This window comes from Neovison vison, chromosome 14 (assembly GCF_020171115.1).
Source record: "Neovison vison isolate M4711 chromosome 14, ASM_NN_V1, whole genome shotgun sequence".
NCBI lineage: Eukaryota > Metazoa > Chordata > Mammalia > Carnivora > Mustelidae > Neogale > Neogale vison.
This window is the reverse complement of record NC_058104.1, coordinates 8,056,857-8,082,013: the sequence shown is the minus strand read 5'-3', so window position 1 is coordinate 8,082,013 and position 25,157 is coordinate 8,056,857. Positions and strand designations below refer to the sequence as shown.

The following is a 25,157-nucleotide window of genomic DNA, read 5'->3' as shown; positions in this document are numbered from 1 at the left end:
AACTATTTATTGTTTATTGTAAGCCCAGCAGTCAGCAGAAGCAGTTCCCAGAAGCACACTCTCCCTGTCTGTAGAAAAGAGGCTCAAATTAACCCTCTTATCCATGTCATCTTTCCCCCACGACCTTCCGACAAAGCAGGGCTAACCAGAAGTTGTACCTTTCTGCTCCCGATTATGGTTTACTTTCAAATCCAACAGCAATCCAAACTGACACTTATTCTACACATCATTATCCTAGGGAGGAGGTCTATCTCCAGAGCAACTGGGAATTGCGATACATCCTCCTTGGACCAAGATTCTTAACTTAATTTGGTCCAAGTCCTTCCATGGACCCAGTTGCCCTCCATCTTGTGGGTGACAGACTGAAAACCAGCCCACAGTTTGGCCTATTTTCTTTTCTCTCTTCCCAAGGTCCCTCTCTCTTCTCCATAAGATGTGACTGACCAACAGTTTCTCTCCTAAATTTACACACTTAACTCTTCTTGCTACCAGCTACCTTTGATGCTAGTAGGATCAAAACAAAAACAAGGTAGAAAATGTTTCATGGAGCAGTCAGAGGCCAAATAATGTAACAGGAACACATACCATCCAGCCTCTGAACCCCAATTTTGCCAGAATATAAATACCTTAAGCCGATTTCTTTTTAAAGCCTTTAATACTCAAGATGGGCATAACAGCTGGAGCATTCTAGTGGCTGCGATCCTCGTTTCTAGAAAAGGTTCATTGCTGAGGTACCAAAACAGAAATCATGCTGAAGAGTTCTCTCTTCCTTTCACTGTGCTCTTCCCTGAATAAGCTGTCAAACAAGGCAGAAACTACAAATAAAGCTTATTTCTACTGCATTCATGAGGCTTTTCTCAGTGTGAGCTCTCTGAGATGAAACCAAAGAACAAATGCCACCTGAAGGCTCACCTTCATCCACCGTATCCATGGATTCTCTCTTGTCTAGATTCTTAAGCATGAAGATGCTAACAAAAGCATTTCTCAATGAGGAAAGCAAATAGGTATCTACTCACTGTGGGTTCCCCAGTGTCCCTAAGTTCTAACTGAAGGCTTTCAACCAATCTGTAGGTTTGATGGTTACACTGGAGAGAATGCTGGAAGTTGTTATTACATTCGTTATAGGAGTAGGATTTCTCTTAGGAAGGCTTCTCTAAAATTGAGTAAGAGCTGTTCTACAATGGAAACATCTATACACTTCAAGTATTTATGGCATCTGTCCTCTCATGACTTCTCAGATGTCTGAAGAGGCTACAACTCCAACTGAAACTCATTCCGCATTCTTTGCACTGAAAGGGTTTCTCACCAGTATGGATTCTCTGATGCTGATTAAGATGGGATTTCAGAGTGAAGCCTCTGCCACACTCATTGCATTGATGAGATTTCATGTTGGAGTAGGTTTTTTGATGTTGTTTTATGTGGGGACACTGGCCAGCGCCTTCTCTACATATGTCACATTTATGGGTCTTCTCTGCACTGTGAGTTCTGTAGTGCTGAATAAGGTCTGCACTGTAACTAAAGCCTTTGCCACAGATATCACACTTGTAAGGCTGCTCTTGTAACTCAATCTTCTTATCTTCAATCACGGTCAGGTTCCAACTATATGCTTCCTCACAAATGCCATTTTTTTCATTTCTCTGACCCATGTGGAGCACCTGATGTTCAATGAGGCTAACGTACTGAAAAAAGATTTCTCCACACTCACGACACTGATGGGATTTCTCTCTAGAGTGGAGTCTCAGATGCCCCGCAAGGTGGGACCGCCTGCCAAAGCCTTTCCCGCACTCGTTACACTTAAAGGGTCTCTCCCCACTGTGCACGCTCTGATGCTGAACGAGATGGGACCTCACCCTAAACGCTTTCCCACACAAGTGACAGGTGTAGGGCTTCTCGCCAGTGTGGACGCGCTGATGCTGAGTGAGATGCACACGCTGATTGTAGCTTTTCCCACATTCATCACACCTAAAGGGCTTCTCCCCCGTGTGTATTCGTTGATGCTGAATCAGATGTGCACTCTGAATAAAGCTTTTTCCGCATTCATTACATTTGTGTGGTCTCTCTCCTGTGGCTGATTTTTTGTGCACATATGTGACTTCATTGAAATTTATCCTCTTTGAAGAGGGCTGTCCTAGTATCTCCTTCCTGGGAATTCCCTGCTTTCTATCCAACTGGCCTAGGTGTTCATGGCCTTCTCCAAAATCTTGACCTTCAGAAACATTTCTTTGGATTCTTCCTGATAGTTCCACATCTGCTTCTGAAAATTCTGAAATTTTCTTCTTAACATTCAATTTTATATTCTTACTTCTTTTGTCATTGCCTGAAAGAATAAAGAGGAAATGCAAATGTCACCAGTTTTTTTTAAGACTAATTTATTTATTTGACAGACAGAGATCACAAGTAGGCAGAGAGGCAGGCAGAGAGAGAGGAGGAAGCAGGCTCCCCGCTGAGCAGAGAGCCTGATGCGGGACTTGATCCCATGACCCTCAGATCATGACCTGAGCTGAAGGCAGAGGCTTAACCCACTGAACCACCCAGGTGCCCCAGTTTTTGTTTTTTTTTAAGATTTTATTTATTTGGGAGAAAGAGAGAGAGAGAGAGCACGAGCAGGGGGAGGGTCAGGCAAAGGGAGGAACAGACTCCCAGCTGAGCAGGGAACCTGACTTGGGGCTCAATCCCAGGACCCTGAGATCATGACCTGAGCCAAAGGCAGATGCTTAACCGACTGAGCCACCCAGGCTCCCCGTCACTAGTTCTTTTACCGAACAAAGATGAACTGTCAGAGAAAGAGTATAATTAGGTGAAACCATGCTATGATGGCAGTAACCAAGAAAGTGGTTGCCTGTTCGTAACTGATGCCAGCAGGAGTGAAAAGAAACTTTGGTATTTGTCTAGTGAAAAGAATGAGATGAAGAGGCTCACTGGTCAGGTGGGGAGAGTGCCTGAGGAGGAGGAGCACACTTCTGTCATACAGGAAGGAGAGACGGGTATTCTGAAATACAAAATTGGGCAGACAGAATGAGACAGAACAAAAACACAGCTGGATGAGATGAGAGCAGAAAAGAACTGAAAGATGGGAAGCAAAGGACTATGTGGGGAGATATTGAGTTACAGAGTTGGAAGGGAACCTGATCAGGATCCATGACAAAAGAGAAAGGAGCCAGTGAAAACTACCAAGGAGAGGGCGGGGTGGGGGGGGAGGGTTGTTATTCAATCTCTACTCTCTCTCTCCTTTTTTTTTTTTTAAAGATTTTATTTATTTATTTGACAGAGATCCCAAGTAGGCAGAGAGGCAGGCAGAGAGAGAGGAAGGGAAGCAGGCTCCCTGCTGAGCAGAGAGCCCGATGTGGGACTCGATCCCAGGACCCTGAGATCATGACCCGAGCCAAAGGCAGCGGCTTAACCCACTGAGCCACCCAGGCACCCCAACAAATAAAATCTTTAAAAAAAAAAATCTTAAAAAAAAAAAAAAAAGATGTTTAAAATCTTAAAAAAAAAAAAATTATGAATGTTCATTCACTAATCCCCTTCTGGGCATCTATAAGGAAATAATCCTAAATATATTTTTTAAAAATTATCAGGACAAAAGCAAAAAACAATTTGAAGTTCAACTGAGGAACAGCTAAGTGTTGGCATCTCCACACAACGGCAGGTTGTCAGAAATAACAGGAGGGCCAAGCCATACTGGACAAAGTGTGTCTAATATTTAGCTGTACCCTCTAAGTACACCTACATAAAAATAAGCTATTGGAAAAAAAAGATAGAGGGAATACCCTAAATAATAACAGTTCTATTAGTCAGGATGGTGGGACTGTGCATCCTGCTTCCTTTCCTCCAACTTCCTGGTCTAGTATTATTTTATCATTTTAAAATAAAATGTAAGTTAGCGGGGCGCCTGGGTGGCTCAGTGGGTTAAGCCTCTGCCTTCGGCTCAGGTCATGATCTCAGGGTCCTGGGATCGAGTCCCGCATCCGGCTCTCTGCTCAGTGGGGAGCCTGCTTCCTCCTCTCTCTCTGTCTGCCTCTCTGCTTACTTGTGATCTCTGTCTGTCAAATAAATAAATAAAATATTTTTTTAAAAAAATGTAAGTTAGCAAAACGAGAAAAAGGATCTTAAGGAAGTATGCGGGAGAGCCAAAAATCCTCATTTACTACAACAGAAAGGCAAGAGATAATGTTTAAAATCGGGAAGTCGGGCAATAGCCGTATGATTGACAGAGAAGGAATTACCAGGGGCGCCTGGGTGGCTCAGTCAGTTAAGCGTCTGTGTTCAGCCCAGGACATAATCCCGGGGTCTGGGGATCGAGCCCCACATTGGGCTCCCCTCTCTGCTTGGCAGGGAACATGCCTCTCCCTCTCCCTAACCTGTTCCTTCTCTATCTCCCTCTGAAATAAATAAATAAAATCTTAAAAAAAAAAAAAAATAGGGAATTACCAGAAGGAACAGGTAAGAAAGCTGAGAGCAGGGGCGCCTGGGTGGCTCAGTGAGTTAAAGCCTCTGCCTTCGGCTCGGGTAACGATCCCAGGGTCCTGGGTTCAAGCCCCACATCGGGCTCTCTGCTCGGCAGGGAGCCTGTTTCCCTTCCCCTCTCTCTGCCTGCCTCTAGGCCTACTTGTGATCTCTCTCTGTCAAATAAATAAATAAAATCTTTAAAAAAAAAAGAAAGGAAAGCAAGCTGAAAGCAGGTACCTCTGGGAAGAGGGAAGCTGGGGAGGGCAAAGGGCATAGGTTTGCCCACTCACTGGACTCATTAAAGTATCAAACAATAAAACGGACTGTGATCTCTGCCCCTTAGCTACTGCTCCCAGTAGCACAACATGTCTGTCCTGTTGCTCTAAGCTCATAAAACCATTTTCGCCTCCACCTAGTCTCCAAACACAAACCCCTGATACGTACATCTTTGGGATTTCTCTCTGTAGTGGCGTTTCAGATGCTCGATCAGATGCGAGTGCCGACCGAAGTTTTTCCCGCACTCGGTACAGCCGTACGGTCTCTCTCCGCTGTGCACGCTGTGATGCTGGACGAGGTGTGAGCTCACACGGAAGGCTTTTCCGCACACCTGACACTTGTAAGGCTTCTCGCCAGTGTGGACTCGCTGGTGCTGAGTCAGGTGCACGCGCTGATTGTAGCTTTTCCCACATTCACTACACTTGAACGGTTTTTCTCCAGTGTGGATTCGCCGATGCTGAATGAAGTTTGAGGCTTGAAGGAAAAATTTACCACAATCGTTACATTTGTGACCTCTCTCGCCACTTGTGTTTTGCTTACGGTGAACGTCCGCGATGGCACTGAGATCTCTTTTCTGGGAAGGGTTCTGCCTTGATTTCCCCGCTGCGGGGTTTACCTGCCACCTCTCTACCATGCTGTGAAGGTCACTAACTTCTCCAAACCCTTGACTCTGGGGAACATTTCTTTCAGGGCTTCCTGATGTCATCCAGTGGGGTTCAGCGTCATCAGAAATCTGCTTGACGGCGAGTTCCACATTGTCATGCCCAGATTCATAATCTGAAGTAATAATAGAAGGAAAACTGATTAGCTATTCCCCATACGGGAATAAACAAAATGACTGAGGGACATGGGTAATTATGAAGCCGAACATGTGCTAGCACTGCAGGACTTGGCAAAGGCGGCTTTATGCTCCAGGGAGGGGACAAAGAATCCTCTGGTGGAAACAGACAGGCTGGGGACAGAAGTGCTGGCAAGAATGCATCAAACGGATGAAACTGGGAGAGCAGTCCTTCTACTTAATGAAGGTGACGCCCTCCTGGTGGCCTATTTAACAGGACCTATCTGTGCCCACCTGTGCAACAGTAAACCTTCTTCCTAAAATGTGGTACTGGGTTGTGCAGCTAACCCAACCTTCACCTCCTTCTGTCTGTTCATTTACAGCATGGAGAAGAAAGATGATCTTTCCAGCTTTTTTAATCCCCCAAGAATCTGTTTGGTATGAATTAGTCTAAAGGAAAAAAGGCGTTCTTCCTATACCCAGGGAAGAATCTAGTACTGTTAAGAGCTAGCTTAATACCGAATAGTCATTGATGACTACAGACGCTGGAGAGACGACAATCACCTCCAATGTAACCCGACTGGCAACCCACATTTCACTTGAAGCACGGACATTTATTATGCTTTGCTGAGATAAATCTTCAGTAATTAAAAATAGGGACTATTGGTGGTGCCTGGGTGGCTCAGTGGGTTAAAGCCTCTGCCTTCGGCTCAGGTCATGATCCCCCGGGTCTTAGGATCGAGTCCCGCATCGGGCTCTCTGCTCGGCGGGGAGCCTGCTTCCTCCTTTCTCTCTGCCTGTCTCTCTGCCTACTTGTGATCTGTCAAATATATAAATAAAATCTTTTTTTTAAAAGATTTTATTTATTTATTTGACAGAGAGAGATCACAAGTAGGCAGAGAGGCAGGCAGAGAGAGAGAGGAGGAAGCAGGCTCCCCGCCGAGCAGAGAGCCCGATGCGGGACTCGATCCCAGGACCCTGAGATCATTACCTGAGCCGAAGGCAGCGGCCTAACCCACTGAGCCACCCAGGCGCCCTATAAATAAAATCTTTTAAAAAAAACAGGGACTATATTTTTTATATGCTAGAGAGAGACAGAGAGACAAGGGCCTATTGAGAACTTTCTAATAAGATTTTTCTTTTTGTAAACAGAAAAGCTGTTTTCAAATATTACAGAATAATGGTAATGAGAGATACCATTTGCTAAGTGCTGCTATGGACCAGACCTATAAATTTTATGGCACTTTATCCTAACAATAACCTTTTGAGGTACACACTATTACTAACCTTTTTTTCATAGTGAGAAGTTGTAATTCTTATACCATCAAGAAAACTTGCATTTCAATTTCTTAAAACTCTTTTTACTCTTCCTAAAAGACATCTTAATAGTAGAAACAAACATATACACTAAAAGAATTTTTTTTTCCTCCCCCATTTAAGTAAACAGGTAATATTCCTGTCATCACAGGCTTTCTTTTTCTCTTTTATTCACATCTGCTTATGCCCATACATTCTATTCTTACCAGAATTCTCTCCCATTCAACCAGTCAAAAAAGCACATGGCTTTCTTTTTCCAGGGATGAATTCAAAGAAAAAAAAAAAATCAGATTAGCCCAATGCACCTCTCTCGTTCTATTAACAACTGCCCTTTTCCAGAGAAAGCGATTATATAGGTTATCACACCAATGGGATCAGATTTACTTTTTTCCTCTTTTCCCAACTCTTTACCACGTACACGACAAACTTTCTATTGATGTTCTTGGTTTATCTGCATATCTGACAGATGTTCTTGGTTTATCTGCATATCTGACAGAGGACTATGCTTCTTGCTCAATGCTCTGCCCAGCTAGTTAGTAATACAATGGTGGGGGGCAGAGGAGATAAAAACAAATCAGGCAGACTTGATGCTTTAACTATTCAGGCCCTTCAACCTCACTGCTGCCCTTTCTGGCATTCTACGTTCCTATGGTTGGCTCCTTTCCCCACTCATTTTTCTCATCAGCAATGTCAAAATATCTCCATCATGGCTTCCAAGATATATCACTGTTACTTTAAAATTCCAGTACTTTATGGTATGTTATCATTTTTGCAAAAACATGTGTATACAGAATATGCCTAGAGATATAATCCAGAAACTGGTAATAGTCAACAGCACACTGAGGACTGGGGTTGGTAACTCAGTTTTTTACTTTAGACCCATTTATACTATTTGAATATGTTTTACTATGTGTATGTACGGCCTTTTTTTTTTTAAGATTTTATTTATTTGACAGAGATCACAAGTAGGCAGAGAGGCAGGCATAGAGGAAGAGAGGGGAAGAAGCAGGCTTCCTGCTGAGCAAAGAGCCCAATGCGGGGCTCGATCCCAGGACCCTGGGATCAGACCTGAGCCGAAGGCAGAGACTTTAACCCACTGAACCACCCAGGTGCCCCTATGGCCTCTTTCAAACCAGTTTGCAAATGTATTCGAACCTCTACTCTGCCACCTACTTCATCACCTGCTCGTTCTCAACAGGTGACTGTCTCCTATTTCAAAGAAAGGCAAAGCTCCTTGAACACCCTATAGCCACAACCAAAAACTTGCTGGCTGCCTTCCTCCGTCATTCCTCCCATCATGGGGGAAGAGCTGTCTCCGTGGCCAAAGGCCAAGCCTCGCTCCTGCACCCTGGACCTCCCAATGCCATCCCACTTTTGAGGGACCACCCTCATCAATGATCTCCTCTTCCTTGCCCCAACATTTCAATTCACTCTTTACTAGTTTTTTTTTTTTTCCAGTTGCATTTAAGTCTGCTTAGAACTCTCCCACTGAAAAAGAGAATGTACAGAGGCACCTGGGTGGCCCGGTCAGTTAACCGGCTGACTCTTTAATTTTGGCTCAGGTCATGATCTCAGGGTCGTGAAATCAAGCTCCGTGACTCAGTGAGGAGTCTGCTGGAGATTCTCCCTCTTCCTTCCCCCTCTGCCCCTCCCAATAAAAAAGAAAGAAAGAAAAAAGAGAACATACAAAACCAAGTCATCCACCTAAGCCACGTACTCTTACAGTGATAAGCCCTCTTTCTCATTAACTTCACAATGTTCTCGAAGGTTTATGTGATAGCCTTCTCAAATGCCTCTCCTTTGCTATCTTAATAGAAACTGTCTCTTGTTCCCCAACATCCCGGACACCCCACTGAAATGGCTGTCTCCAGGATACATCTATTGTTTTAAAAAATCTCTTTCTGAATCTGATGGATACTTTAAAAACCCTGGCCTCCTCCTTTTTTTTTTTTAAATTTTATTTATTTAAGACAGAAGCAAGAAAGAGAGCATGAGCGGGTGAGGTGCAGAAGGAGAGGGAGAAGCAGGCTGTCCACTGAGCAGGGAACCTGACACAGGGCTTGATCCCGGGACCACTGGATCATGACCTAAGCCAAAGGCAGACCCTTAACCAAATGAGCCACACAGGCACCCCAAATCCTGACCTTCTCAATGCTGTTAAGAACACAAAGGCATGAAAATAATCTAATGTGGCCTTCCCAGAGAAGATAAGGGGCAGAAATACTCTAATGTGTTCTTTTTTTTTTTTTTTTAAAGATTTTATTTATTTATTTGTCAGAGAGAGATTACAAGTAGACAGAGAGGCAGGCAGAGAGAGAGAGAGAGAGAGAGGGAAGCAGGCTCCCTGCTGAGCAGAGAGCCCGATGCGGGACTCGATCCCAGGACCCTGAGATCATGACCCGAGCCGAAGGCAGCAGCTTAACCCACTGAGCCACCCAGGCGCCCTCTAATGTGTTCTTAATGTAGGAGTACACTAGAGTTGTAAAGAGCTTGTAATGAACAGATGGATTTTAAAAAAATCAGAAAGGACAAAGAAATTAAAAATAGAGTTTCCCTATGACCCTGCAATTGCACTACTGGGGATTTACCCCAAAGATACAGATGTCGTGAAAAGAAGGGCCATCTGTACCCCAATATTTATAGCAGCAATGGCCACTGTCACCAAACTGTGGAAAGAACCAAGATGCCCTTCAACGGACAAATGGATAAGGAAGATGTGGTCCATATACACTATGGAGTATTATGCCTCCATCAGAAAGGACGAATACCCAACTTTTGTAGCAACATGGACGGGACTGGAAGAGATTATGCTAAGTGAAATAAGTCAAGCAGAGAGAGTCAATTATCATATGGTTTCACTTATTTGTGGAGCATAACAAATAGCATGGAGGACATGGGGAGTTAGGAGAAGGGAGTTGGGGGAAACTGGAAGGGGAGGTGAACCATGAAAGACTATGGACTCTGAAAATCAATCTGAGGGTTTTGAAGAGGCGGGGGGTGGGAGGTCGGGGTACCAGGTGGTGGGTATTAGAGAGGGCACGGATTGCATGGAGGACTGGGTGTGGTGCAAAAACAAGGAATACGGTTATGCTGAAAATTTAAAAATTTTTTAAAAAAAGAAAGAAAGGACAAAGTTACAACTGCTTGGAAAACAATATAAAGAAAAACTGTGCCAAGTACTGAAAGTCTGAAACTCATTAAATGCCTGCAAAGTAACTGAAAAAAAGAAAATGGTTATCATATGGTTTCACTTATTTGTGGAGCATAACAAATAGCATGGAGGACATGGGGAGTTAGAGAGGAGAAGGGAGTTGGGGGAAATTGGAAGGGGAGGTGAACCATGAAAGACTATGGACTCTGAAAAACAATCTGAGGGTTTTGAAGGGGCGGGGGGTGGGAGGTTGGGGGACCCAGGTGGTGGGTATTAGAGAGGGCACGGATTGCATGGAGCACAGGGTGTGGTGCAAAAACAATGAATACTGTTACGCTGAAAATAAATTAAAAAAAAAAAAGAATATGATACTACCAGACTCAAATGTGAAATATGAGGTGTCTGAAATTCATTTAAAAAGAGAATGAAGGGGCGCCTGGGTGGCTCAGTCATTAAGCGTCTGCCTTCGGCTCAGGTCATGATCCCAGGATCCTGGGATGGAGCCTCGCCTCAGGCTCGCTGCTCCGTAGAAAGCCTGCTTCTCCCTCTCCCACTCCCCTTGCTTGTGTTCCCTCTCTTGCTTTGTCTCTCTCTATCAAATAAATGAAATCTTAAAAAAATAAAAAGAGAATGAAGAAGTATCTGCATTGCATATAACATTTGTACTGAATAAGTAATCCCTTGAGACGAATCACCATCACTAATATCCCTACAAGATAAAACCTCAGAGGGCACGAACAAGCAAATCAAAGAAAAGGAAATACTAGTATGTATCACTAGTAGTAAAAGAAACGGAGAATTTCAGAGAGTAGGAGTCAATTTTTTTTTTTTTAAATAAAAGCCTGTAAGTGAACTAAAACTCTTAGAACAATGTAAGCTGGTATAATGCTTAAAAGAAATTTAGCATTATATGTGGCTGGCTGGCTCAGAGAAGCACGAAACTTTTGATCTTGGAGTGGCAGGTTGGAGCCCCACGCTGGGTATAGAGACTAATTAAATAAATAAGCTTTTTAAAAAAAGACAGAGATTTGACATTATATGTATATTTCACCTGAAGTCTACCGAAGTGCTTAGTATGTAGTGGCTCTTCTAAGATAATTCATTCCAAAGAAGATAAAAGCTATAAGCTCCAAAATTTTGGTGCTGAGATCAGCAAATCTCTCTGAGAGAGATTTTTTATAAATGTTCCAGGCATATAATTGAGTAATAGTTTGCAGGATCATAATTTAGACACAAGCTCAAAATCTCATTTGGGGCACAAAATTTCAAGAAGGGATGGGGACATGTAAAATGGAGGTGGCCAGGGGGATGTCATGAAATAGACACCCATGATCTGAGAATGATGATGGAATGAACAATCAGCCACCCAGGCACTGGGGAAAGGGGAGATCCTCCAATAACACAGTCGACCCTTGAACAACACGAGTTTGAACCACACAGGTCCATTGACACGTGACTTTCCTTTGATACATACAATCCCATTAATGCATTTCCTCTTCTTTACGATTTTAATAACGCTTCCTTTTCTCTAACTCACTTTCATGTAAGATCACAGTATATGACATATATATAAATGATGTGTTACTTGGTTTTATGATTTTTAAAAAAATTTTTAAATTTTTTTTTTATAAATTTTTATAAATTTTTTGGTTTTATGTTATCAGAAGGCTTCAGCTCAACAGTAGGCTATGACTAGTTAAGTTTTGGCGGACTCAAAAGTTATACTCATGGGGCGCCTGGGTGGCTCAGTGGGTTAAAGCCTCTGCCTTCAGCTCAGGTCACAACCTCAGGGTCCTGGGATTGAGCCCCGCATTGGGCTCTCTGCTCAGCGGGGAGCCTGCTTCCCTTCCTCTCTCTCTGCCTGCCTCTCTGCCTACTTGTGATCTCTGTCTGTCAAATAAATAAATAAAAATCTTAAAAAAAAAAGTTATACTCAGACTTTTGACTGTGTGGGGGGTCAGCGCCTTTGGCCCCATGTTGCTCAAAGGTCAAATGTACTCTAATAAGCAGTTATTTGGCAAAGTCTGAGATGCCTTCACAGATGAGAATGATTCAGTTAGGAATTATTCAATGTGTCAAGGAACAGAATACAATTAACTACTACGAATCTATTAAAACCCAAGCCTGTCAGCTCTGAGCTCTTTTATCCTAAAGCACTAAAATGAGAACATTTGCTGGATTGCAAATACTCTCCCCCAAGTATTATCAGACTTCACTCATACCCTGATGATGATGATGGAAATAATCAGAAGAAGCTGAATAAGAAAAAAAAGGGGAATGTCAATTTACTCTTTCACAGAAAAAAAGAATAAGCAAAGTCACAGTAATTAAGTCACATACATGCTTTTATATGATGTGCCAGAAATACTCTTTATAACAAAGTTAAGATGTCCTAATCCATGCAGATGAAATCATTCTTACCCATGGAAGTAATACTCCCAAATTTCTCCTTCCTGTCATCCCTATAGAGGGACTTCTGGGACTGGTCCAAATGTCCCCATTCCTCCAGGATGAAGGATACAGCCACATCAGCCACATCTTCAATTTTCACCAACTTCTGAAACACGAGATCACCACTAAATTCCCATTTCCTCTGTTCAAATTTGGAGTGAGGGGAAGAAGTGGGAGCATGAAGGGAAAAAACAGAAGGAGGGTCTGTGCTTCAAAGAGGAGAGGGAAGCACTGGGTAGAAGGGAAAGCAGCATTCAAGGAGGAACCCCAGCTGGGCCCGGTCTGCAGTGAGACAGAACTGCTGATGGAGATTCAGGACTAGGGTGGCTACTTGTCCAAGAACAGACGTGGGTCCTCCCTGCGGGCATGGGACGCCGGCTCACCTGGGACCCAGCTGAGAGAAGTGAGGCTGTCAGCTCCTGGCTGTCCTTCAGGGGAAGGGAAGGAACTTGGAGAGCAGGTAGGGCTGAGGGGGGAGAAAAAGAGGCGTCAGTGAGAATATCTTTGTCCAGTTCCAACTGCCAATATGGTCTACTTTCACTCAAGAATCCACGATGGCGCCTTGCCAGGGCAAGGCCATATTTTTCTGCTTGGCTCTCAAGGCCCTCCACGTTGTGGCTCCTCCCCCACCAACTACACTCTCTCTTCCCCCACAAAAACTAGACTCCCTGCTGTAGTCAGTCAGGCTAATCCCTGCTGGGGACCTCAAGACCGCGCCATTCACTTGTAAAGGATGCAATCTGCTCCGTTCGCCAAGGTCAAATCTCATCATCTCAAAGAACAACCAGTCCCACAGCTTCCACGAGGCTGAAGTGCTATGGAGAGCCCAGGATTTCCCAAATTTTAATGTGCACACAAATCATGTGGAGGTCTTGGTACAGGACAGATAGAGCTCAGCCGTTCTGCAGCGGCCCCCATATCCTGCGCCTCTAACAAAGCCATGTGATTCTGGTGCTGCTCCTTGAGCCCCATTTTGACAAGCAAAGTCTTAGTCCACATTCTCCTCCGTCCAAAAGCTACCATGGTTGATGGAGAGTCAGCCAATTAGTAAAGCACTAAGTCTACATTGTGTGTTATAAGAACAGGAAGATAAAACAATTCTTGCCTTCAAAAACTTTACTGTCATGTGGGGAGAGCAGACATGTGAGCCTCACTTACTTCCAGCACAGGGTAAGGGTAATATACTTGAAAGTCACTCAAGTTCCCACAGGAGCCTAGAAGCAGGAGCACCTCCACAGCAGCAGGAGGTGGGAGCACCAGGAAAGCCTTTTCACAGAATGTGACTCTGGTAAGCAGGGTCGGGGTGGGCTTGGGGGGATGAGAGTGCTTTCTGAGCAGAATGAATTGCGTGTGTAATGTCTAGAGGGTCTGTTGGTGACCTTCTGACCCCTGCTATCACCTCTGCTTGTTCTTTGTTTGAGATTGGGGGTGCATACGATCTCATGGTCTATGTATGCCCTGACTGGGACAAATGCACCTGGTATTAATCTTTAATCTCACAGTTTAGACGTTGCTATAGTTTCCCTGGTCCTAAAGATGTATGTCCTTATGTAGTCTGCTTCTCTCTAAGGACTAGGAAGTAATCAACAATGACACAAAAAAAGATAATGGTTAGAGACGAAAGCCAAAAACAGAGACGGCAGAGACAGCAGCTGAATCCAGGAGTGTGGCTACAGAGTCAAAAAAGACGCCAAGAAAGGGATGAATAGGGGTGCCTGGGTGGCTCAGTGGGTTGGGCCTCTGCCTTCAGCTTGGGTTGTGATCTCAGGGTCCTGGGATTGAGGCCCGCATCGGGCTCTCTGCTTGGCAGGGAGCCTGCTTCCCCCCTCTCCCTGCCTGCTTCTCTGCCTACTTGTGATCTCTGTCAAATAAATAAATAAAATCTTAATTAAAAAATAGAAGGGATGAGGGGTGCCTGGGTGGCTCAGTGGGTTAAAGCCTCTGCCTTCAGCTCAGGTCATGATCTCAGGGTCCTGGTATCGAGCCCCACATCGGGTTCTCTGCTCAGCAGGGAGCCTGCCTCTCCCTCTCTCTCTGCCTACTTGTGATCTCTGTCTGTCAAATAAATAAAATCTTTAAAAAAATAAAAATAGAAGGGATGAATATAGTTTGTACTTAAACAGTAATTTTGATTTTGAGCATAGACTACCTTCCAATTACAACTACAATAATTAAAATAATTATACTCCAGACAATTCCACTTATTTTTTGAAGTTCCTATAAAACCTTTTGTTTCTTCAGCTTTTTAGCAAATGACTTTGCCCCTCTCACGCTGGAATTAGTTCCAGAGACAGAAAACCTGCCATCGGTGCTATCAAAGGCATGAGGAATGCAGCCTTCCCCAGTGTGTGGAAATCAAAAACCGAAACGAACACAAAACAAACCTCCTAATTTTGCTGGAAGAAAGAATCTGGCTGGGTCTAGCTAACAAGGCGGAAAAGAGAAGCAGTACCTTGGCCCAGAAAGACAGAGTAGCCTGGCGTGATGAGACTCTGGCAGTGGAGGGAAGAGAACAGGAGTGCACTTGGAAGGGCCTGGTGGAAAAGCAAGGGCAGCATAACTAGGAATTGGGTAAAAGGATAAATGTAGAACTGGATTTTGCTGGGGTTAGAATCCCAGCTCTGTCACTAAGAGCTCGGTGACCTTGAATGAATTACCTAACCTGACCAGGCCTCAGCTTTTTAATTTCTAACATGAGGATAACAGTAGTACCTATTACATTGGATTAGTGTGGGCATTAACCCTTGGTATGCCAACTAAGTATATTAAGACACAATTTGGGATTTGGGGTTTCTTTTCTGAACAGTGTTAACTATTTTAAAGGCTGGAATTCCATGACTTTTATTCCTTTAGAGGTCTTCTGAAGAACAATAAGAAAATTATTTTAGTATTATTAAAGAATAGAATATGACTCATTCTGTCTTCTAATTTCTATATGGGTCCACTGGACTCTTCAACACATGGAGGGGACCTTTTGAGATCTGAGTGACTGTATTTTTCCCGTATCATAAAACATTTTCCTAATTCATCATACTAAGAATTACTGTATGTTTCCTAATCATTATTCATTAATTATTCCCAACGATGGCACAAAAAACTAAAATAGTAAGAAAACAGGAGAATAGGGACGCCTGGGTGGCTCAGTTGGTTGGACGACTGCCTTCGGCTCAGGGCGTGATCCTGGAGTCCCGGGATCGAGTCCCGCATCAGGCTCCCAGCTCCATGGGGAGTCTGCTTCGCTCTCTGACCTTCTCCTCGCTCGTGCTCTCTCTCACTGTCTCTCTCTCTCAAATAAATAAATAAAATCTTTAAAAAAAAAAAAACAAAACAGGAGAATAAAGGAAATACTGAGGATGATGATATAAGAGTGAAATAAGTGATCATTCTTCACTAGTCTCCAAGTATTAAATTCACTGCCCAGAGTTTTGCATCATCTTCAAGAAGGTATAAGACTGCTGATGCTTGCTTTTAGCTTTCATTGAGTACAGCTGTAAATTCAGAATTCATTTTCCACCCCATCGGCAAAGACAATTTGCAGCTGAAGACACTTCACTATTACTAGATGAGTAAGCAGACACCGTGAAGAGACAGAGCAGGGCCTTGTACACAATAACGATGAAACTGAACCCAAAGGGCAAATCTTCAAAGGAGTCTACAAATAATATCAGAGGTAAATTTTCTCAAATGTAAGAATCGACGACAAACACTCTATTTCTAATTTCAAAGGAAAGATGACATTCTCATCCACTGAATTATTCAACAGGAAGGACTTCATCAGGCAAGATTTTGCAACAAGATTCTGGACCATCTCACTTTGCAACAGGGACAGTTTTCATTTTTCTAAAGGGAAAAGGGACAGTACTAGGTGACAGTATTCTTTCATTTTTTTATGTTTCTATTACCAAAATGTACTTCATATAAAGAGGTTTAGTTCTTATTAAAATTTCCTTGAGAATTATTTTTTAGTATCCTTTGATTCTTTTGTAAATTATTCATAAAATAAAATATATAATATATATAATAAAATAATATAATAATAAATAAAATAAAATAAAAGGGTCTCTTGGCCCCAGATGGTAAACAGCAAAAACTATTTTCTCTGGTAGACTGAGGGCTTAATGATTCCCACACGTAAAGCACTTGGGACAGTTGCTGATGCCCAGTAAACACTATATTAGTACGGCTGCTGCTGCTCCAACTTTTGTTATTATTACCACAGTGAAAGGAAAGCTGGAAAAGACCGGAGCCATCTGGAGCCATGGGGCATGCGAAAGGGAAGGGCTGACCCCTCAGGGGAAAACACAAGAAAGGCTGCGGCCAAACCTGGAACACATGTTTGTGATACCTTCTCCACAATTCTGAAATCCCCAAGCGCTAAATACCAAAGAAGGCCTTCCTCGCATTAAGTTAGGCTCTGAATCAATTTGACAGCAAAACCTGACCAGAACTTTTGTAGCAACATGGCCGGAACTGGAAGGGATTATGCTGAGTGAAATAAGTCAAGCAGAGAGAGTCAATTATCATATGGTTTCACTTATTTGTGGAGCATAACAAATAGCATGGAGGACCAGGGGAGATGGAGAGAAGGCAGTTGGGGGAAATTGGAAGGGGAGGTGAACCATGAAAGACTATGGACTCTGAAAAACAATCTGAGGGGTTTGAAGCAGTGGGGGGTGGGAAGTTGGGGGAACCAGGTGGTGGGTATTAGAGAGGGCACGGATTGCATGGAGCACTGGGTGTGGTGCAAAAACAATGAATACTGTTATGCTGAAAATAAATTAAAAAAAAAAAAAAAAAGAAGAACTGATGTGAAGCTCTTGAAAGTTTTTATTTAATCTACTTACTGAAAAGCTGCATACATTTCACTGCCGAAATATTAATGTGTGCACTGTGGAGTCCCACCTCAAATCCTGTTGGTACTGTACTATAGGGTATATAAATCATATTCCCATATTCCCTTAATCTGAAAATTTCTGACTTCTAAAATATATCTGATAGCGAGAGTTTCGGATTAGGGTTAGAGACCTGTGGACATTTGCCATAAGTAAGACTCATCAGTTCACTTTCCTTCCGTCATGTGTCTAATACAAGTTAATAAAATTGAGTGGGGGGGGCAAGGGAGGAGAGAGAGAGAACAGTCACTCTAAAGGTCACCGTGAAGCCCTACTTGAAAATAAGATTTCAAGTTGAACCACTGAGGAGCCAGAAAGGAACACAGTCAGGAACTGGAGAGCTGTTCTTACGGAAGCAGTAAGACGAGTTGGAGCCGGAAAACTGTCGTAAAACAAGTACGACACTTCCGTAAAGGACTTCTGCAGGTCTTCTGACAGCCTCCGCACTTAGAGCTGTCATCATCAAGGCAGCTTTCGAACGGGGCTACATTCACCGGGAGCCATCCTACAAGGTGACCTCTCTCTGAATGCCCAGGACTCGATGCCAGGTCCCCAGCCCTTCCCAAGCTCCCGAATCTGCTGACTGCAGAGAGGCTGTCCAGCCCGAAGTCTCTTTCCCACAATTACCGCTTACCCACGTGGCCTGGCCACCCACTTCCAGCCACATCTGCTCCACCAAATCTCACGTCCTCACCATTTTCCTCCAGCAGATGAGGCTTCTGTGGCTCTTGTTCAGACTGGGGGTCCACGGACAGGAGCTGGTGGCTGAGGGACTCCTGTACAACTCCAGGTGGCACCATCTTCTGAGGAAGCCCTTCGGGACACACCACGATCTAACAAGCACAACCACACTGATCAGCACGTTACAGAGAGGGCTGTGGAAGAATCCAGTAAATTCCCACTCTTCCATTCACTCTTTTGCCAAATATTTAATGTGTATCTACAATGAGCCAGGCAAACTGACTACACAGTGGCTTAATAAACACAGTTTCTTTCTAGGTGAAGATGACTTCCATTAAGCTTATTCACACACAAATAAATACATAATTACAAACTGTTAATGGTTAGAAAGGAGAAGAAAGTAGTGCCTTAAGACAGAACTGATGAGACCCACTTTAGAGAGGGTGGCCAAGAAAGGCTTTTCTGAGGAAGTGTCATCTTTAGGTAAACACCTAAAGGGCAAAAGAAGCCCGCCGGGAGAAAAGTCAGAAGTGTCTGGGTCCAAGAGAATGATATAAGCCAAGACTCAGGCAGAAAACAGGAGTCTGGAACAGTTGAGGAACCATAAGAAAGCCACAGTGAGTCAAGTTTAGTGAAGGGGAAAGAAGTGAGAAGGGAAGTTGCAAAGGTCAGTATAGACTCAGGAAGCCACACTTGGTTCCTTAGTGGACCCCATTCAAGTAGGACAGACCAACACCAAGACCAGAGCTAGTTCCTGTCCCACCTGCTAAGTACTCCATGTTTCTGTTCTGGGCTCTTGGTCAACCCTAGCGGACACAAACTCTGCCACAACTGGTCTCCGCAATCTATCTTTTCTGGAAGGTACTAGCTCAGCAGCATCCTAGCAGATACTAAGATCCTGCATTGAGAGAGAACTGCCATCCCCCTTTTCCCCTCCCTTATGTTTCAAAGCACTTTAAATTTTCACCCTCTTAGCACTCGCAGAACATGGTACAGGAGTCACATTAACGGGTGCTCCACAACAGTTGTGGCAAAGATCATTGGGCATGGAAGTCTGTGTGTCCTTGTGGACCCACTCAGGGTAAGAGTTAAGATGATGCCAAGTATGTCAAAGGGCATGTCAGCACTGAAAAAGCAAAGTAGCCCTTGAGGTTCCCTGACACTAGGACAGAGACACCAAGGAGGAGGGGTAAGGGATAAAGCCTGGGAAAAGGCCTGCCAGAGACAAGAACTGCCTGGAGATAAAGCTGAGGAACAATGTCGGGGATACAGACAGCAGGCAGAGAGAAAGGCAAACAAAGTGAGCTATGGGGTCCCTTAAGGAAATCTCCTCTTGGGGCACCTGGGTGGCTCAGTGGGTTAAGCCTCTGCTTTAGGCTCAGGTCATGATCCCAGGGTCCTGGCATCGAGCCCCGAATCAGGCTCTCTGCTCAGCGGGGAGCCTGCTTCCCGCCCCCTCTGCCTGGTCTCTGCCTACTTGTGATCTCTGTCTGTCAAATAAATAAACAAAATCTTTAAAAAAAAAAATCTTCTCGGGGCGCCTGGGTGGCTCAGTGGGTTAAGCCGCTGCCTTCGGCTCAGGTCATGATCTCAGAGTCCTGGGATCGAGTCCCGCATCGGGCTCTCTGCTCAGCAGGGAGCCTGCTTCCTTCTCTCTCTCTGCCTGCCTCTCTGCCTGCTTGTGATCTCTCTCTGTCAAATAAATAAATAAAATATTTAAAAAAAAAAATCCTCTCTATGGGCCTCAAATCCCTACTACCAACAAGAAATTAATTTTCTCTGTGTCCCTGCCAAAGACAGGCTGCATATCACAATGAGAGAGGTAAATGTACACAGTGACTGTCAATCCTGGCTCAAAAATCCGTTTTGTTTTTCTCTGTATTTTTCAATATTATTATTTTAAAAAGTAGGGAAAAGCTTGTTTTTTAATGTCCCAAATTAGGCTTAAAAAAGGAATAACCAGAGGTCACCATGAACCTTTCTTTACTTTCTGTCCTGATGGAGGCAATAGAAAGGTTCAGACATTCCCACCTGGAGGATAATCATTCGGTAAAACCAAGGGTCTGGCGGAGGGTCCGTAGCAATTCCCTCTTGCTGCCCACTTGCCTCATGGAAGGAATTATACCAGCTGAAGAGCCTGAGGATGTTCTGGAATGTTGAAGTACCCCTCATCCAGATATGAAGAATAATGAGACTGGGACCTTACAAATGAAGTGCAATGGCTCTCAAAAATGAGGGAGGGGGGCCTGGACGGCTCAGTCAGTTAAGTGTCTGACTTTGGCTCAGGTCATGATCTCAGCATCCTGCATCCTGAGATCAAGCCCAATGTCAGGCTCCCCGCTCAGAAGGGAATTGGGTTATCCCTCCTCTCTCCTCCTCCCTTTGCCCATGCACTTTCTCTGTCTCAAATAAATCTTTAAAAAAAAAAAAAAAAGAAAGAAAGAATGTGGGAAATTCTCCACCTAACTTCAAACTCTTGTGACCTAAGGTCTCACAATTTTTGTTTCTTCGCTAAAAAAAAAAATTAATTAATTAATTAATTAATTAAAGTTTAAGAAAGTGTGACCCTAGCAACAAGAAGGTAGAGGGTCAGGTTATAAATGAGTAAGACAAGAAGAGGGGCGCCTGGGTGGCTCAGTCAGTTAAGCGTCTGCCTTCGGCTCAGGTCACGATCCCAGGATCCTGGGATCAAGCCCAGCATTGGGCTCCCTGCTCAGCAGAGAGCTTGCTTCTCGCTCTCCCTCTGCCTGCAGCTCTGCCTACTTGTGGTCTCTCTCTCTGTCAAGTAAATACTTTAAGTTACCAAAAAAAAACAGACAAGAAGATGTAACAACATAAAGATATTGATCCTCTCTAAATTAATACATGATTTACTGCAAAACCCCCCTCCCATGCCAAAAAAAAAAAACCAGGATTTTTGGAGTGGTGAAAACTAAAGTAAGTAATTCTAAAGTTCATCAGGAAAAAAGAAAATATTTAACAAAATTTGGAACAGGAAAGGGTAGCCCGATCAATACCAAAACACTTTGCAGAGCTCAAATAATTAAAAAACTCAAACATTAACAGATAATAAGGTCAATAAAACAGATTAAAAAGACCATAAATACACCCAAATACATGCAGAAATTTGGTATGTAATAAAGACAGCATTTTAATCAGAGAGGAAAAAAGGGATTACTATACAAGTTTGCTGGGACAACTGGACAGACATCTGGGGAAAGAAAGTTATAACCATATCAAATACTGTGCACCAAAACAATAAATAAATAAAAATTTAAAAACTGAGAAAAGACTATTAGAAAATTTTCTTATAATACTGTAGTGGAGAAGACCTTTCTAAGTATGGCACAAAACCCAGAAACCATAAATTAAAAGATATAAATGGACTACCTAAAAATTAAAACCCCTGCAAAACAAAAATCTCCACGAGCAAAGACCAACAATAAAGTGGAAATATAAACTTGCAACTCAGATGACAGACACAGTGCTTACTTTTTTCAAATAGATAAATAATGTAAACAGATAATGCACAAAAAAAGGTACACACATATACTGCCTGGCTGGCTCAGTCAATGAGCATGTGACTCTTGATCTCGGGGTTGTGAGTTCAAGCCCCACACTGGGTGTAGAGGCTACTTTAAAAAAAAAAAGGTACACACATAGCCCTTTAAAATATATTGTGGTCAAGCTCACCCATAATATAAAAAATGCACACTAAAATCTCACAGTAATGGAATATTGTTCAGATTAGCATCGTTCAGATTAGCAGTAACAAAAAGTTGGATAACATCACATCATCAGGCTGTGAGCAAAAATTTCTCTCGTACCCTGCAGGAGGGCGTAAAAACTGGTCTAAGCTCTGCCAAGGGCAATCTGTCAACAGCTGTCAAAATTACAAATGCAGGGGTGCCTGGGTGGCCCAGTGGTTAAGCGTCTGCCTTGTGCTTGGGTCATGATCCCAGGGTCCTGGGATCGAGCCCCGCATCAGGCTCCCTGCTCAGTAGGAAGCCTGCTTCTCTCTCTCCTGCTCCCCTGCTTGTGTTCCCCTCTCTCACTGTGTCTCTGTCAAATGAATAAATATAATCTTTAAGAAAAAAAAAATCACAAATGCATACGCCCTCTGAGCCAACAACTGGACTTCCTCTAAGCATTTATTCTATAATTAATGATGTACGTAAAAGTCATTACAGCAAAGTTTGTTATATAAAAGTTCATAAACAATCGAAAGGAATGACTTAAATGGCCTTCAACAGGAGTTAAAATTCTGGTACATTCATCCACGCAGTGAAATATAACACAGTTTCAGAGACTGAGGCAGCATTGTTTGCACGAACATGGAACAAACCAAGATGTAAGAAAAAAGCAAAAGGCAGAAGTGCACAGTGATTTAAAAACACCTATGCTTTCTTAAAACACATCACCTACATGTGTGCTCATATATACACAGAAGAAAGTCTCTCTCTGTAAGGATATACAGGTATTGGGCGACAGTGGCTACCTCTGAAGAGGATTAGGTAGCTGGGGACTTAGGGGCGAGAGGAAACTTACTTTTCATAACAACCTTATGCACCTTTTGAATTTTGCATCATGCCATTAAAAAAACAGATAAAGTAATTTTAAAAAGAAATAAAATCGCTGACTGTCTTCTCCAGGTTAACACACTGGATACTGCTTCTCTTTGCTGGAATGGCAGGAAATCTCCACAGTGTACCTAATCCCAGGAGAACAAAAGAATATGGATGAAGGACCAGAGCGCGAAGGATCTCACCCCTGCTCAGCAGCACCTAACTCTCTTCCTCTCCTTCCTCACTGCACCAACGTCTCCCCTTTCACTCACCTGTTGTCTGCGTTCATCCAGTTCTCTCTGTATATTTTCTACCACAGCCACAGCCTCTTCTCCACTTTCCGGGTGATGTTCTCTCACCCAGGTCTGAAACTCTTCAGGGAGGATGGTCAGGAACTGCTCCAGCACCAGCAGCTCCAGGATCTGCTCCTTGGTGTGCAGCTCGGGCCTCAGCCACTCGCAGCACAGCACCCGGAGCTGGCTCAGGGCCTCCCGGGGACCCGAGGCCTCATGATACTGGAAGTGCCTGAAGCGCTGGTAAAAAGTCTCAAACACTGGAGGGTTGTACTTCTGCATCCACGTGCAGTCTTCTTCTTCCACCTTCACTATTAGAAGGTCTTCTTGCTCCTGTGAAGTCTCGGCTGGAGGGTCTAAGTCTATAACTTCCCCAGACTCTGTCATTATCATTCCAACTCAGAAGGATGTCTCTCCAGGTTAGCGGGGTTACACAGATCAAATCTGTTTTCTGCTCTTTAAGATCTTCTGAAGGGCACTTCCGTGAGTGTGCAACCTACTGATATATTGGAAATCACTATTAGCAGAGAGATGACAAAGAGGTCATCGGTACTAAAGATGACAACTCAACAGTGCAATTTACTTTAAAATACAGACTACAAGACAGCCGTCACTCCGCCCATAAAATTACTACCAATAGAGAACATTTCCAACATTTAAACAATTTAAAGAAAAGCAATAAAAACCTGACATCAGGCCTAACCGAATATAATTTTAATGGTGAGGAACATTACATTTCTTATAAATAATAGGACAAGACTTACTAACTAGTCCAGACGCAGTCTCTGCTTGTCTCTATCACAAGCCAAACTTAAGTCAAAACAGGGGTCAAAAACATTACAGCGGTCAAAAGGGGTCTTGTCCTTCATGCCACAGGAGCATGGCAGACCAAGAGGAGACTTCATTGGTCCCGAAGAGAAGCACAGCTATAAGTACAGGCTCGGACCTGGAGTCTTCGGAATCGCCCCTGACCCCATAGTCACGGAAACCGGGTCGGTCAAGGTTAGAGACAGGACCCCCGTCTGGACACAAAGCCCATCCCCTTTCCTCCAGGCACCAGTCCCGGGGAGCTCTCCCGAGACCAAGCTCCCGCAGCCACGCTCGGAAAGACAGGTTTTTTTTCCCCCCCAAACGGAAAGAAAACCGAAGCCGACACTTCGCAACACTTCCTCGCCGGAAGTAAGCAAGTCCAAGCTTTCCCTGTCCAACAGGGTCGAGCCATCAATCCCACCGCCGAAAGCACTTCCGAGTCCTCTCTAGGAATCCCGGAGGTCCTCGCCTCGCAGCAGGCGGGAGGGCCCGCCCCAGACCCCGCCCCGGAGGGGCTGTGGGCCAATCGGCGAGGAGTTTGTGGTGCTCCGGGACGCGGCAGTTCCCCGCCCACCGAGCCGCAGCTTCAGCGGCACTAGAGCTGGGAGGGAAGGGATTCTGCTTCTGTCCATCCGAGCCCAAACACATTTAAACAGCCCAGGCTCCCCCCATTTCCTTGGAGTGGGGGCAAGGGACCGGGCTTAGCTGTCCGGACTGGTTGCTAAGGCAACAGTTTAGCTAATGTCTGATTGGCCGTAGAACTTGTGCTCCCCCACCTCCAACGCTCTGCGCCCCACTTCGAAGTAGGTTCGCCCCTTCCTGAGTGCCCGCAACCCTAATTTCTCTTCAATGTTTAATCCTAAGTGGGTTTTTTTTTTTCTCCTGAATTCTCGCCCCTCCCCGCACCCTGTCTCCAGACACACCCACCTCTTCACCACCGCAGTGCTCAAGGGGCCGAAATCTGCGACGTCAGACGGGGAGTCCAGAAGCCTACAAATCCCAGCAAGCCCCGCGCGGGCTACGCCCGCTAGCCAATAGGTCCGCAGGTCTCTTTGCAGCCTCGGTCTCGAGAGCCTATCAGAACGTGGGAGGGCAAGGAGGCGTTTCCTAGAGCGCCTTCGCGGGGAAGGCAGGTTATGGGGTAGTGGGTTGCTCTCCAGGCTTGGGGATAACGGAGTCCGGAGCAATACGTTCCTGCGGAGTAGAGCACTCGTCTGTGCAGCGGTTCTTAGCCAAAGGGACGCACTTCTTAATAACCTCTCGTTTGTGTATATGTTTCCAAACGCCTAAATTGAAGCTGCGATATGTCTGGTGGGTTATAGGATTTGTGTGGTTTCACTTTTTACGTGTACTTTGCGTACGTTCACTTTTAAACACTGAGCCTTTGATCCATTCAAAATTATCTTGGTGTATGGTGTAAAGTATAGATCGAACTCTTTTTCCAAATCGCTACCCAGTTGTCTCATCATTTATGAGAAAGTGTCTTCATCTCCC

At 44.2% G+C, this 25,157-nt stretch overlaps 1 protein-coding gene across 4 annotated transcripts; it reads right to left on the bottom strand.

Moving 5' to 3' along the window:
• Positions 1-24,023, bottom strand: ZKSCAN5 (zinc finger with KRAB and SCAN domains 5). 4 transcript variants are annotated; one of them, XM_044233755.1, is made up of 7 exons: positions 23,618-24,023; positions 22,833-23,352; positions 18,009-18,147; positions 12,806-12,888; positions 12,393-12,528; positions 4,894-5,502; positions 1-2,317 (listed from the first exon to the last, which is right to left on the bottom strand). In XM_044233755.1, exons 2-7 carry the CDS (start codon positions 23,244-23,246, stop codon positions 1,200-1,202), a joined length of 2,499 nt encoding a protein of 832 aa, XP_044089690.1. In that variant the 5' UTR covers positions 23,247-23,352; positions 23,618-24,023; the 3' UTR covers positions 1-1,199. The 4 variants fall into 4 exon arrangements, with proteins under 4 accessions (XP_044089690.1, XP_044089691.1, XP_044089694.1 ...); XM_044233756.1 differs by having other exon boundaries at positions 12,393-12,525; XM_044233759.1 differs by lacking the exons at positions 22,833-23,352; positions 23,618-24,023 and adding an exon at positions 22,544-22,622.
• Between the last annotated feature and the right edge of the window lie 1,134 nt (positions 24,024-25,157).

Coding starts and splice junctions, on each gene's coding strand:
- ZKSCAN5 (XM_044233755.1), bottom strand. CDS start 23,246: ATGATAATGACAGAGTCTGGGGAAGTTATAGACTTAGACCCTCCAGCC. Junction 12,889..18,008: donor TCATCTGCTGGAGGAAAATG/GTGAGGACGTGA, acceptor CTCCCCCCTCAG/CCCTACCTGCTCTCCAAGTT. Junction 12,529..12,805: donor TTCTCTCAGCTGGGTCCCAG/GTGAGCCGGCGT, acceptor CTCGTGTTTCAG/AAGTTGGTGAAAATTGAAGA.